Source organism: Lathamus discolor, chromosome 1, assembly GCF_037157495.1.
Source record: "Lathamus discolor isolate bLatDis1 chromosome 1, bLatDis1.hap1, whole genome shotgun sequence".
In the NCBI taxonomy this organism is placed as follows: Eukaryota; Metazoa; Chordata; class Aves; order Psittaciformes; family Psittacidae; genus Lathamus; species Lathamus discolor.
In genome coordinates this window covers 6,687,076-6,700,074 of record NC_088884.1, presented here as the reverse complement: position 1 = coordinate 6,700,074, position 12,999 = coordinate 6,687,076, and the positions used below count along the sequence as shown (strand labels likewise).

At 50.1% G+C, this 12,999-nt stretch overlaps 1 protein-coding gene across 1 annotated transcript in view; it reads right to left on the bottom strand.

Annotated features, from left to right (window-relative positions):
* Positions 1-2,885: 2,885 nt before the first annotated feature.
* The window catches only part of UBE2H (ubiquitin conjugating enzyme E2 H), a 54,564-nt gene continuing 44,450 nt past the window's right edge, over positions 2,886-12,999 (bottom strand). Inside the window, exons 6-7 of the mRNA XM_065677475.1 lie at positions 12,140-12,268; positions 2,886-5,270 (exon numbers count right to left, since the gene is read on the bottom strand). Coding sequence (XP_065533547.1) covers positions 5,146-5,270; positions 12,140-12,268 — 254 coding nt within the window. The 3' untranslated portion in view covers positions 2,886-5,145. The remainder of the gene's footprint in view (positions 5,271-12,139; positions 12,269-12,999) is intronic.

Genomic DNA, 12,999 nt, shown 5'->3' with positions numbered 1-12,999 from the left:
ACATCACTCATGGGGAAAGTAACCAGAGCCCCACAGTGATGGCACCCACACCCCAAACCACGGCGAAGGGTGCTCAGAACCCTGTGAGATGGCACCCAGAGCCTGGTGGTCCCTTGGGTCCCTGGTGGGTCCCTTGGCTCAGGGCTTTGCCCTTTGGTGCTCTTCAGCATCAACACAAACAGGGCAGGGTGAGAGCTCTGGATGCTCCAGGGGAGCAGCACCCTGGTCCCTGTCTCCCCCATCACCCCAGCACTGACCCCCCCCCCCCAAGCAGCCCCCACCTCCTGTACCCTGTGTGGGCCTGGCCAGGCCCACGGGAGGATGCTTGGGGCAGCGGGGGGCAGCGAGCACACGGGGCACAAGGGGCAGAGCAGCGATGGGGCCGCTGCAGAGGGCACCCGGAGCCGGGTCCCGCTCCACCCTGCCCCGGGCAGCGGGAGGCTGCGGTGGGGCACGGGGGCCACCTGCTGGGCAGAGGGGGCAGCGCACCCCATTAGAGCCCCCTGAAAGAGGTGGATGCAGCGGTGGAGGGGAAAGGGGTGTCCCCCCCCCAACTCCCTGCTCCCTCCCCATAGCGATGGTGGCCCCAGGCGGTGGCGCTGGGACGGGACGTCCCCATCCCCTGTCCCCAGCATCCCCGGGGGTGCTGGGTGCCAGGCTGGGTGCTGGCAGCAGAGGGCACTGGCACCGCGCGGAGCCGCCGCCCCGTCCCCAGGTTGGGTGCTGCGGGGACAAACGGCCCCGGGCGGGGAGGAGGATGCGGACGAGGCACATGGCAGGATGCTGGCCCCTTCCCTGGCTCTGCCAGAGCCGCAGAACTCCAGCTCGGGGGTCCTTGCGCTGTTGCCACTGCCCCTGTATCCGTGATCCCAATCCCCAGCAACATCGAGCCGGAAGGATGTGTGATCACACAGGAAACGGCCACCTCTGCCATAGTCCCCAGACACAGCTCCAACGACTGCAGCATCTCAGGCAGCGTTCCCTGCAATGACTTGTCCTGCTGCATGGAGAGAAACCCAGCCTGGGAGGCCATGGGTGGAGGATGGATGCTCATGGATGAGCTCATCCCTCATTTCCAACCCAACACCCTAACACGCAGCTCTGGTACCAGGGCCATGGTGATGGGGCACAGAAGGACAGCAGCCGGTTGCTTGCAGATGGCTGGAGAAGGAGCTGGTTACTGCAAGCCCCACACTGGGTGTGCACAACCACCTCTACTTCCATCTCCAGGCAGAAGGCAGGCTTCGAGCGCGAATTCACGGGCCATGGCATGCAGAGTCAATGCCATGAGGTCCAGGGTCTCCCCTGCAAGCCCTGGTGACCAAACACCAGGCACGTGTCAGGGTATAGACACGGTTTATACAGCAAAGGGTTACAGGTCTTTCGTTGTACACTGCTGCTGGGTTATCCTCTGATGGGGGCAGAGTGGCTGCGGGGCCCACGCTGCAGCAGTGATGCAAGAGAAAGAGGATGAAAGAGGTGCCAAAGGGCAGAACACCCCAAGTCGCTTCAAGTATCACCCAATAGGTCCCAAGCACAGGCGGGGAACCCACAGCCATTGCTCTGCTGCTGGCAGGCTGCGGAAGCACCAGCAGGACTTGGGTGAGAAGGATGAAAGGAGGATGAAACAGAAGAGGAAGTCACCAAATACCTCCCTGAGGGTCACTGAGGAGGGTCCCTGCTGATGGGGGGCACGCAGCAAACGGGATGGAAAGGGAGCGCTGTCTCTATGGCGTGTGTTAAGGGATGGGTTGGAGCTCAACCATGGACACAGACACAGTGGGCTGACGGCAAAGCTCTGCTCCAGCCCTGCACACCGGCATCCTTCAGTGTCCACCAAACCAACCTGTGGGTGAGGAGGAAGACCTTGGCACAGCCCCGAAGCACCAGGGCCATGGGCGCTCAGCTCTTCATGGCACCCACAAACCTCAATGCCAAAGGAGAGATGATAGGAACAGAAGCCAAAGGCTGTTTCCAACCAGCACCAAGGGGCTGGGACAAGTTTCGGTAGCGGGGAACTCAACCTGGGATCCATCATGGGCTGCTGAGAAAGTCCCATCGCCCGGACAGGGCACAAGGCGACACCAACACTGTTGTCCGAAGGAGAAAACCCCCAGATGACTCAAAAGAGCAGCTACCTTGCTGCAGCAGGGCTCCACCTTCCGCCCCAGGCTATGTGAGTGCAGCTGGAGTTACAAACAAGGAAGTTTCTTTTGGGAGAAAGACGATTTGGGAATAAAAAGAGGTGGGCAATGATGGAGAAGCCGCAGAAGGCACAACGGGGCTGGAAGCAGCGCTCCCAACTTGCAACATGAGGCCCACTCCACATCATTCCCTAAAAACACCTTACATCCAGGACTGACATCCTTCACAAGCAGCATTTGGGCAGCTGGGATTTCCCCAGACTACCCGCTGCAGTGTTTCCAGCACTTGGGAATGTTGGGAAGAGCCGGGATATGTTTTTTTGTGGCTCTGGACCTATTGAGCCCCCAGTCCACAGTGCCTGGACAAGCTCGATTTTCCTGCTGCATCTGTGCACCGGGAGCAGGAATCCTGGCAAGCTGCAGCGTTCCCGGTGGGTTTATTTTGGAGGAATCCCTGTTTAGCAAAGCATGGATATCCCAAGAGGAAGTGGGTAACTCCACGTTAGGGGATGGAACGCTGCTGTAGGGTGGCTGATGCGTGCACACTACAGCACCAGCACAAGAAGAAGATAAAAGGAAGCTCAAAGAGGTGCCAAAGGGCAAAACACCCCGGGATCTCTTCAAGCATCACCAGGTAAGTCCCAAACACAGGCACGAAACCCGTGGCCATTGCCATGGGGAAGCACAACCTGGAAGGGGGGGGGGGGGGGGGTGTAATTAGAACACTGTTTTTATACAATATTGAAAAAATACAAATTTTTATTGTGATTTTTTGTCCTTTTTAATCTTTGAAACTGCAATCACCACCCAGCACTGAACTCTACTCCTAAGTAGCACCTACAAGTAAAGGTTATAGCACAAGCAAACTGCTAGGGCAGCAGGTAAGCAAGTTAAACAGTGCCAGCAAACCCTGGCCCCTCCCTCCCCAAAGTAATGAGAACAACAGCGTGCTAGATAAGAGTTAAGGACACCATAACATGTTAAATAGTTAATATTACCCTTCCCACAAGCCACAAATGCTAGATAGAAAACTTCAGCACAGTCACTAGCCACAGCCCTAACATTACTGCTTTAAAATCAAAAGGGGGGGGGTGGGGTGAAAGGGAGGGGGGAAATAAAAACCTTTGCTTCATGCCCATCATTAACAGAAAGGATTTGGTTGTAGGGTTTTATTAAGGAAAATCATGCTAAAGGGAAGTGGTACTTCATGAGTTGTTTCTTTTCTTCCCTCCCAACTCCCCCCCCCCCCCCCACCCCAAAGAAAAAGGAATTGATTGTGCTTTATGAAGCAGGAATAGGATTGTGAGCTTCCAACCCCGACTTGGTGGCATTCCTAAAGAAAAATCCCAAATAGACCCCCAGTCATTCTGGGAGAACGACAAAGGAACAAATGTGACATTCCAGACTCTGCTCCAGAGCTGCTCAGGGTGGGTGGGTTCATTTCTCCATGTTGGTTGCATCACGAATCAAAACACCTTGTCCAAAACAACACCCCCCAAAAGAATACAGCACGTAACATTCGGCTTTAAAGGAATCCAGCTTCAGTTCCAATCTCCAGTGCACAATGATCCAAAATCAAGTTACACTGGCATGCCAGGTCGACATTTACTAGATTAGATTCCATAGCATGAAACCAAACACAAATCTCAGCTTGCTGCAGGACACCAGGAGAAACTCAAAACATTCCAAGTTGGAAGCATCCTGGAATAAAGAAGAAAACAACAAACCAAACCCCAAAACAAACCAGAGCAGATTCACTTTGCTTCCTCAGCGGGTGCTTTTAGGCTCTTTTATTCATCTCAATTATCTTTCTAGATCATATTCTTTTGTTAACTCTTAAAGGAACTTTAATCCTGTTGTACACACACAAGCAGATGGCTACCAAGCTGGTGCAGAAGGGGGAGGCAAAAAGGAAAACAGAAACCAGTGCCGATGGATTCGTGGACTACAGCCAATGGGGCCCATCGTCGTGGATCTGAAGCTCTCAGCCAGGCTAATCCATCTGGTCAGAGGACCCTCTCTTAGGAGATGGAGAGTGCTTGCGAGGTGTTTAACCATACTTCAAGCAAGAGAAAGAAAATAAACCACCCCCCCCCCAAAAAAAAAAAAGCAATCTCCAAGCCATTAAAGGGCAGCAGTTCCAAAACTATGACAAAGGAAGAGTTTTGACTTCAGATGTGCTCCAGCTAAATCAAAGCACTGTTCAGAGAGCATCACTTGTGGTTTGTGTTGTTCTTTCTTTCTTTTCTTCCTCCCACAAAAGGAACAGCTGGTAATCCACACCAAGGAAGTGAGGAACATCCAGACGAAAGGCTTTCAGAAGTCCCCCAAAAAGCAAATAGACCAGTGGTTGTCAGTCCCTACAGTTCAGAAGGGCAGGCAGGAGTCCACATAGGAAAAAACAGCCTTCAAATCCAAGTCAACTTAGTTTAAGCTTCAATGCTTTCAATAGCTCCATGCATTTGTATTCTCTCTTATTGGGTTCTTAATGCAACTCCATGTGAAGTAGGATCAGCAAGGTTGACCTGAAGGAGCACCTTTTTATTCCACTGTCTGATCTACACGCTTAAGTGTATCATCCCCCAGACTTTAGGCTTTGAGAAAATGCTGCTCCACGTTAGCATCCAAGGTGGTGTCTTTGGAAACCTCTGATAAAGAAAGCAAACATCTCTTTTGACTAACTCCCTACCTACCAGGGCAGCTGTTTTAGCTGACAGTTTAGTAGCACACAAGTTGACTTGGCCAAATGGAATCTGAATGCATGCATTCGGGCTGCATATTGCTACCAAAATGGAATGTGGGAATATGCTATGCACCTCGGGTTCGAGAAATGACCAAGAAAATCAAGATCTAAAGGGTGATATATATATCTCAATGCTATTATTCATAAAAACCTTGTTTAGTAATAAAAAAAATTGCTTTGTTTAAATATGAATATTATAGTCTGCTTCTTATGGTTAGGAAATTAAGAGTCTCTCCAAAAATCAGGTTGCCTCTTTTACTACAACTCCATATCCTGAGCCTCATCTTCCGAGAAGTCGGACATGGAGCTCTCAGATGAGCTGTCCCCGGTGCCTTCTTCCTGTTCTTTTAGTGCTTCTTCTGTTGCATATTTCTGAATGTATTCTGTGTGTGACAGAAGAGAAAAAACACACATAAGCAGCATATATTCAACAGTCAGAGGATGAGTGAACTATGACGAACAGCTGGGCTGGGGCACATCATGTTTGACGGTCACAGATTCCCGTATTTCTTAGACCAAAGGCAGCACAACAACATGTGAAAACAGCTGATGGAGACCTTAAAGACATGCAAGGCCCTTGAGAACAAGTTACGATCCCAAAGCCCCTACACCAGCATCATGTATAATTGTAGCTAGACACAACCTAAGTCCTCCCTGGGATGGTGTTATCTCACTTAACAGGACAGCATTTGATTTACTGCCAAAATAGGAGCTACAGTAGGGACCTACAGAACAAGCCTAAAAGCCAGCAAGGTGTCACTATAGAGCCTGACTTTCAGACATGGGTATCTGAGGGTTTAAACTGATAGGGCAGAGCAACCACCATTGAAACCAAGTTGAGAGCCAGACTAAGCTTCCAGACTAAAGTCTGCATAAGCAGAGCATAAAGAAGGATGGACACAGGAAGCAGAGATGATGTCTACTGCAGGAATAGCTGCATTTATTTATTTAGCCCCAAAATAAACACGGCTCTGCCCCAGGCTCTGTTTTCAAAGCAGAACTCTTGCAACCTGCTTCACATCAGAGAGCAGCAATAGGATTAGCTGAGAAGAACCCACAGGGAACCAGGGCCACCTCACTGCAGGAGACCCATGGAAACCATGTCTCACAGCAGGGTCTAAACCACGCTGGCTCTGGGCACCTACATCAACACCTTGAACTCCAGCCAGGAGCAAGCAGGAAGCTGTACAGCAAGCAGGAAAACTGGTTTACTGGGATTCCTGAAGCAGGTAAAGGAACTGCTGCCAAGTGTGGCTTGTGTGGTCACCTCTGTGCAGAGGAACAGAACAAAGAGGCACCACAAAGTGGGTCAGGTCAGAGTGAGTCTGGCAATCCCTTTCCTCCCTTTGTGGCTGCAGGAAGCTCCCAGTGTCCCCTGTGAGATCCAAGGAGGGGTTGGTGATCCCACCTTGAGCAGAGAAAGCCTGTTTCTTACACGCATGCAGGCCTGCAGAATGAAGCGAGGGTGAAAACCTGGCACAAAACTGGGCTCACTGGGGAAAAAGGGAATACCACCAGTCCTTGAAAATGAGCCCCTGCATGGAAATGTCAATGTCACATCCCACCGCAAGCCCAGCAGCCATCTCAGCTGTATGCTCTTTAATTCCTCCCAGGGAATAAGGTCCACAAGGAGCAAGCACCTCTCCTCCAGGAGCACAGATCACTGCACTTTTCATTCCACACTGTATCAGCATGTGGATGTACTGGCAAAGCTGCAGGAGGGCATATCTAATGCCAGATAACCAAGTGCTACAACACAGGCTTTAAAGACTGCATATTGCACAGCTTCCCTTATGAAGACAGGCTGAGGAAGTTGGGGCTGTTCAGCCTGGAGAAGAGAAGGCTGCGTGGGGACCTAATAGCAGCCTTCCAGTATCTGAAGGGGGCCTATAGGGATGCTGGGGAGGGACTCTTCATTAGGGACTGTAGTGACAGGACAACGGGTAATGGGTTCAAACTTAAACAGGGGAAGTTTAGATTGGATATAAGGAGGAAATTCTTTCCTGTTAGGGTGGTGAGGCACTGGAATGGGTTGCCCAGGGAGGTTGTGAATGCTCCATCTGTGGCAGTGTTCAAGGCCAGGTTGGACAAAGCCTTGGGTGAGATGGTTTAGTGTGAGGTGTCCCTGCCCATGGCAGGGGGATTGGAACTAGATGATCTTGAGGTCCTTTCCAACCCTAACTATTCCATTCCATTCCACTCCATTCCATTCCATTCTTAAGCTGTCCCTCTTTCTCTCTGCACTTCCATCCTTCAGCCTACTGGATACTCTCCAATAAGTCTGCATCACTGTGGAGTTTTCCCACATTTCTGGAGCTGATGTAAGGACTCAGAACCCAAAAGTGTTAATCCAGCTTCAGGAGCATAGCATGGCCAAAGCAACCCAAAGGCAGCACTTCACAGAGGAGCTTCCAGGATGCAGCAGCTGGTGGCCTTGGCAGAGCCGCTCTACCCTGGAAAAGCTGGAAGGTGCTTCTGAGCTTCAGCTTCTCCATCTGCTGACACACTTGGCCTTGGTCAGAGTGGTTAATCTACATGACTGACCTGCTCACTCGGACCACAGAAGCAGCTGCTCAAATCTGGTTTCCAAGAACTTGTTAAGAACTGATAAAGCACTGAAGGCAGCTATGTAAACACAGGGAAGCATGGAATGCTCAAGGTCTTGGATTGCTCTCAGGCTGCAATGTAGTATCAAACAGAAAAGCACCTCTGTGTTCCATCCTCAGGTTCTGGCCACTGAGAACCCCTTTGGAAGGTGCTGCCCATGTCACCATTGAACCTGATCACATCTCCTGCCTGTACTGGCGAACAGAAGTTGCAGAGTGTGGGGCACGAAACATATGCCAAGAACTGGATACTGCAAAGTGAGAGGAACTGGAGTGACAGACCCAATGGTTTAAAGATGAGAGGGACCAACCGAAGGAGGCACCCCAAAAAGCAGCATGTCTTCAGAGAATTTACATGGGAAGCCGGGGTGGCAGTAGGCGACAAGCAGAGCTAAGGAGATGGGATGCTGAGATGACATATTCTTGTAGAGGCTACTCCCTTCCCATAGTTTTCCAATTTTCCCTCTGGAAAAAGGCTGGTTACCCAGAGAAGTTGTTATTCCTTGCACAGTAAAAGTAAAGGGAACCCAAGTGCCTTTGCTGCATGACTCTAGATGTCTCTGGATGACAAAGACAACCCCTGAGTGGGAACCTTCCCTGTATGTTTACCCCAAAGGCACCAAAACAAATGCTGTAGCTGCCTTGTGAGCCCCCCCCACACATCAGACACAGCCATGACCTTGGCACAAGAGGCTTCTTCACTGAGTGCTTCAAGTACTCTCTGTGCCACTGGAGATTGGGCAATGGAAGCCACTATCTCTGTCGGAAAAGGCCTGCTTGAACCTAAGCTAAACCACAACCTGAAGCACTTTAAAAGGGCCATCTTCTACCCAGGAAAGCAACAAGCTCCTGGGCTGGGTTTTTCAGAAGGTTTTGAGTGGGAAGTGTCAAACTTCCAGGGAGCTTCTGTCCTGAATGTTGTGCTGAACCTGGATCTTCTGCTTATTCAGGGAAGGTTACTGGGGGGGGGGGGGGGGGGGGGTGGGTGGAACTGGGTGATCTTAAGGTCCTTTCCAACCCAAACCATTCTAGGATTCTAAGAACACCAAAACATCTAAATACTGATAAACTGTCTTCTACAGAAGCGGGCTCAGTAAGGGAAAGCCTTGATAAAACCATTCCTCCCAGGGAAACATCCCTTGGATTCAGCTGTTTTAGAACCCTGGAGCAACGAGCGCAAGCTGTGGTTATGCCATGGCTGGTACATGCCACCGAGCCATACTAGTGTTTCAAAGGACTCCACTGGAACTCCAGAGCTGGCACATGGGATGGGAGGACTGCTCCCAGAGGTGTCCTCTGCTCCCTGCAAACACCCAGCCTGCCCCTCAGCACCCTTCAGCTGCCACCACCACCCTCCCAAAGGAAGTTTCCATGTTGGACCTACCAAAGAGGAAGAAAAGCAGCAGACATAGGAGTTAAGCACCAATTCCCAACAGCTCAACACGAATACTGAGCTGGTTTTATGTAGCTGAAGCCCACCTTCTGGTGCTCTACCAGTGATGAGGCAAGTCACCTCACCAAGGGCTGTCAGGGAGACTTTAAGGGAGCACTTAGGTCTGTGTCCATGACGTTTACATCTACCTGAATACTCTAATGCTAAAAATCACAGTTTGTATTGGTAATATTAATGGACATTTACAAGCTTCATGGCAAACCCTCCCTTGTTTGGGTCTCACATCAAAAACAATCACAGCAACTACACATCCTGTGCCACATCTCTAAGCTTCTACCCATCAAACAACCATGTCAAACAACTGCTCTATGTGCTCATCACTAAAAAATGAGGAAAAGCAGCAATAAATTATGTATTTGCACTACTGAGTTTCCCTGAGCAGAGAAGCTGCTACAACCCAGTGCATCAATTTTAGCATGTCCAAGGCTATTTTTATACATGCTACAAGATGAGGGATGACGGTGTTGAGCTCTATCTTCTCCTTGGCACGCAAGCTTGGGAAGAGACAGCAGAGGCAGGACTCTAGGGTATATGGAACACAAGACATGTTGCAAGCACTTAAAGTTCCTTCCAGATTATCTTCAGAGCCTATACCTGGCTGTCATGAGGGAAACGATGGAACAGACTATCCCATTTAGCCTCCCTGAGGGATGTCCTCAGATCTGCCCCGAGCTCCTGCTCTTGCTAGCATCAGTTGATTTGCTTATTTAGGGGTATATCTTCTTTTATCCCTGTTTCATTAAAGCAGAGAGGACACCGAAAGTGTCCCTTGTGTTTGCCCCAGGGATTTTATCTGACAAACCCTGCTGCCTGGAAGCGTCTTCATACGGAACAAGCAGCAATGGACTTCAGGACACTGAGTAGGCCAGATCTGCAGGGTGGTTTTCATGCTCCTGTCATGCAGCTGTCAGAGAAGTCAAGCAAAGTGGGCTGAATAACTCAGCCTTTAAATCACAGCTTTGCTTGGCCTCATTTGGAGTTCCACCCACAAACAAATTGCTGCTGCTGAAGAGTCATTTTGCATCAGAACAGAGTGACTCGAGGTTTAACCACTCCAGAGTGACATGGCAGAGCTGATGGAAGGGCCTCCATCACCAAATCCCATTTCTTCCTGGGATACCTGAGCTCTCCAAACACAATGCTGGTAGGAAAGCTGCTATCCCACCTCACGCTGGGAAGACTATGGGATTGTATGGCTCATGGAGGCTGTACTTGCTGAACTACAAACCCTTCTGGCAGGGCTCCAGTGGGCAAACAAACCTTATGGTTACTGAGTAACAGACACATGAATCAGGCAGTCATGGCCCCTTAAAAACTTAGTGGAAGCCTAAATGTGGGCCAAAGGCTGTAAATTTCCCACCAATACATGAAATGCTGATTGTGTTCACTGGATCAGGGGGCAACTAAATACACATAAATGAATCCAAGACTGGTTTAGGTTGGAAAGGACCTTAAAGCTCAACCAGTGCCAACCCCCTGCCACGGCCAGGGACACCTTCCAGTGGAGCAGCTTGCTCCAAGCCCCTGTGTCCAACCTGGCCTTGAGCACTGCCAGGGATGGGGCAGCCACAGCTTCTCTGGGCACCCTGTGCCAGCGCCTCAGCACCCTCACAGGGAAGAGCTTCTGCCCAAGAGCTCATCTCAGTCTCCCCTCGGGCAGGTTAAAGCCATTCCCCTTGGCCTGACCCTACAGGCCCTTGTCCAAAGCCCCTCTCCAGCTTTCCTGGAGCCCCTTTAGGCACTGGAGCTGCTCTAAGGTCTCCCCTTCACGAGCCTTCTCTTCTCCAGGCTGAACCAGCCCAGCTCTCTCAGGCTGTGAGAATTGGTGCCCTGCTCATCTCTGCAGGCAGCTGATTCTAGGGAAGGCACAAATTTATAAAAAATGAGAATTGTGTTTTTCTTATTTTTTACATTTGCCAAGACTAATTAATTTCTCATTTACCAGCTTGCTAGGACTGTCCTATCATCAGGCTTATCCAAAATACTTGGGAGTCCTTACTGGGAGCATTGCCTGACCCCAGTGAGGTACTGACTCCATTTCCCAGCCTTGCCTAACATGTCCTTCCAACCCTTCTAGGAGCAGACATGGAGCACCCTCACTGGCTCTGCCAGCACTCACCTGCCCTCACCAGTCACTGTTAATGTTTAGCCTGGGCTCCCCCAGCTGAGTTAAATTAAATACCTCTGACCACATCCTGCTCACACTGATCGCAGGATAAATCATTCCCTTCCTCTTTGAAGGCACATTTGACACACCAAAGCTCATAACCCCATTTCATCCCCTGGATTAAACCCCTCCAATTCTTTCCCTTTGTCTTCTTTATACACATCTTCAAAGCATTCTGCCTTTCGTAGAATGTTTGGGTTGGAAGGGACCTTAAAGCTCACCCAGCTCCAACCCCTGCCACAGGCAGTGACACCTTCCACTAGAGCAGGTTGCTCCAAGCTCTGTTCTTCTCTATATCTAAACCAAATCTCCCTGTTTCAGTTTTAACCCATCACCCCTTGTCCTATCACTACAGTCCCTGATGAAGAGGCCCTCTCCAGCATCCCTGTAGGTCCCCTTCAGACACTGGAAGCTTCTCTGACATCTCCATGAACCCTTCTCTAATTGTTATACTCTTAACAGACTTCACTGCAGCTTTCTGAAATGGCAGCCCCTGAACTGGGCACAGCACTGGTAAGCCCTGGCTGGACTAGGAAGTACCAAGGAATGATTACTTGCCTTTTACCTAAAACTCCTGCTCTGTCACAGTACAAAAGTGCTCTCTGCAACAGCACCACCAGTTCTTTTATTGCTGCTCTCAGATCACTTTCCATGCCACTTTCTATCCATTAATTGTGCAGGTGGATGATCCCATTTAAGTTCAGCCCCTTTCCCTGTCTCTTCTTCTGTCACATACTTCTTATTCCTAATTGTTTCTCCCATCTCTCAAAATCATGTTGAATTCTAACCCAGTTTGCTCACAGCCTTCCCTGCTTAGGGTCTTCTATGATTTAAACCCCTGCCCCACATACTGCAGTGATTCATCTACCCCTTACTTCAAACTATCCCATATAAAATGGACGAGACCTTTGTAATGGGAAGGAATGGCCACTGACACACAAACAGGTAGCAAAGACAGCTCTCACTCCCCCAGGGTGGAATCACAGCAACACCATTCACACCACAATGTGCCATTTATGCCCCTACCTTTAATTTTCTGTTTGTACTCTTCTGGTCGGTGGAGGTACATGGCTGCAGCATCACCATTTAGAGGATCTATAGGGTTGGGATAGGCCAGCAGCTGGGGCAGGAACGATTCAAATATATTGGTGAGATCTGCAAGAAAAAGACACAGACACAGCCTCAGAGTAAGCCTCATCCATCAGCCTGCACTGACACAGCAGCACAAAGCTGCAAACACACTGAAAAGCTGGGCACAAGTCAGAATGAAGGAAATGGTTTTGGAAAGCACAGACATGGTTGGTAAGAGAGCTGCTGCTGCTGGAGGAATGCTGCAGCTCCTCAGCTAACTGCACCAAACTCAGCATCCCAACAATGGAGATATAGAATCCCAGAGTGGTCTGGGTTGGAAGGGACCTTAAAGCTCCTCCAGTTCCAAACCTCTGCCACGGGCAGGGATACCTTCCATTAGAGCAGGTTGCTCCAAACCAGTGTCCAACCTGGCCTTGAACACTGCCAGGGATGGGGCAGCCACAGCTTCTCTGGGCACCCGGTGCCAGCGCCTCAGCACCACCAAAATAAAGAACTTCTTCCTTATCTCCAACCTGAACTTCCCCTGTTTCGGTCTGAACCCATCACCCCTTGTCCTATTGCTACAGTCCCTGATGAAGAGTCCCTTTCCAGCATTCTTGTAGCCCCCCCTTCAGATACTGGAAGGCTGCTATGAGGTCAATATAGATATTTAGGGGTTGGTTAAGCAAAGAAGCAGAAGGGCACAATCGTGTCCTGTTTTTCCATTGAAGCTCAGTCCTAGCTTTAAAAAAGGGTAAAAGTTAAAACAAGCAGTGCTATGCTTCATCCCTCATTGAAGTCTTCTGCTTCTTTCT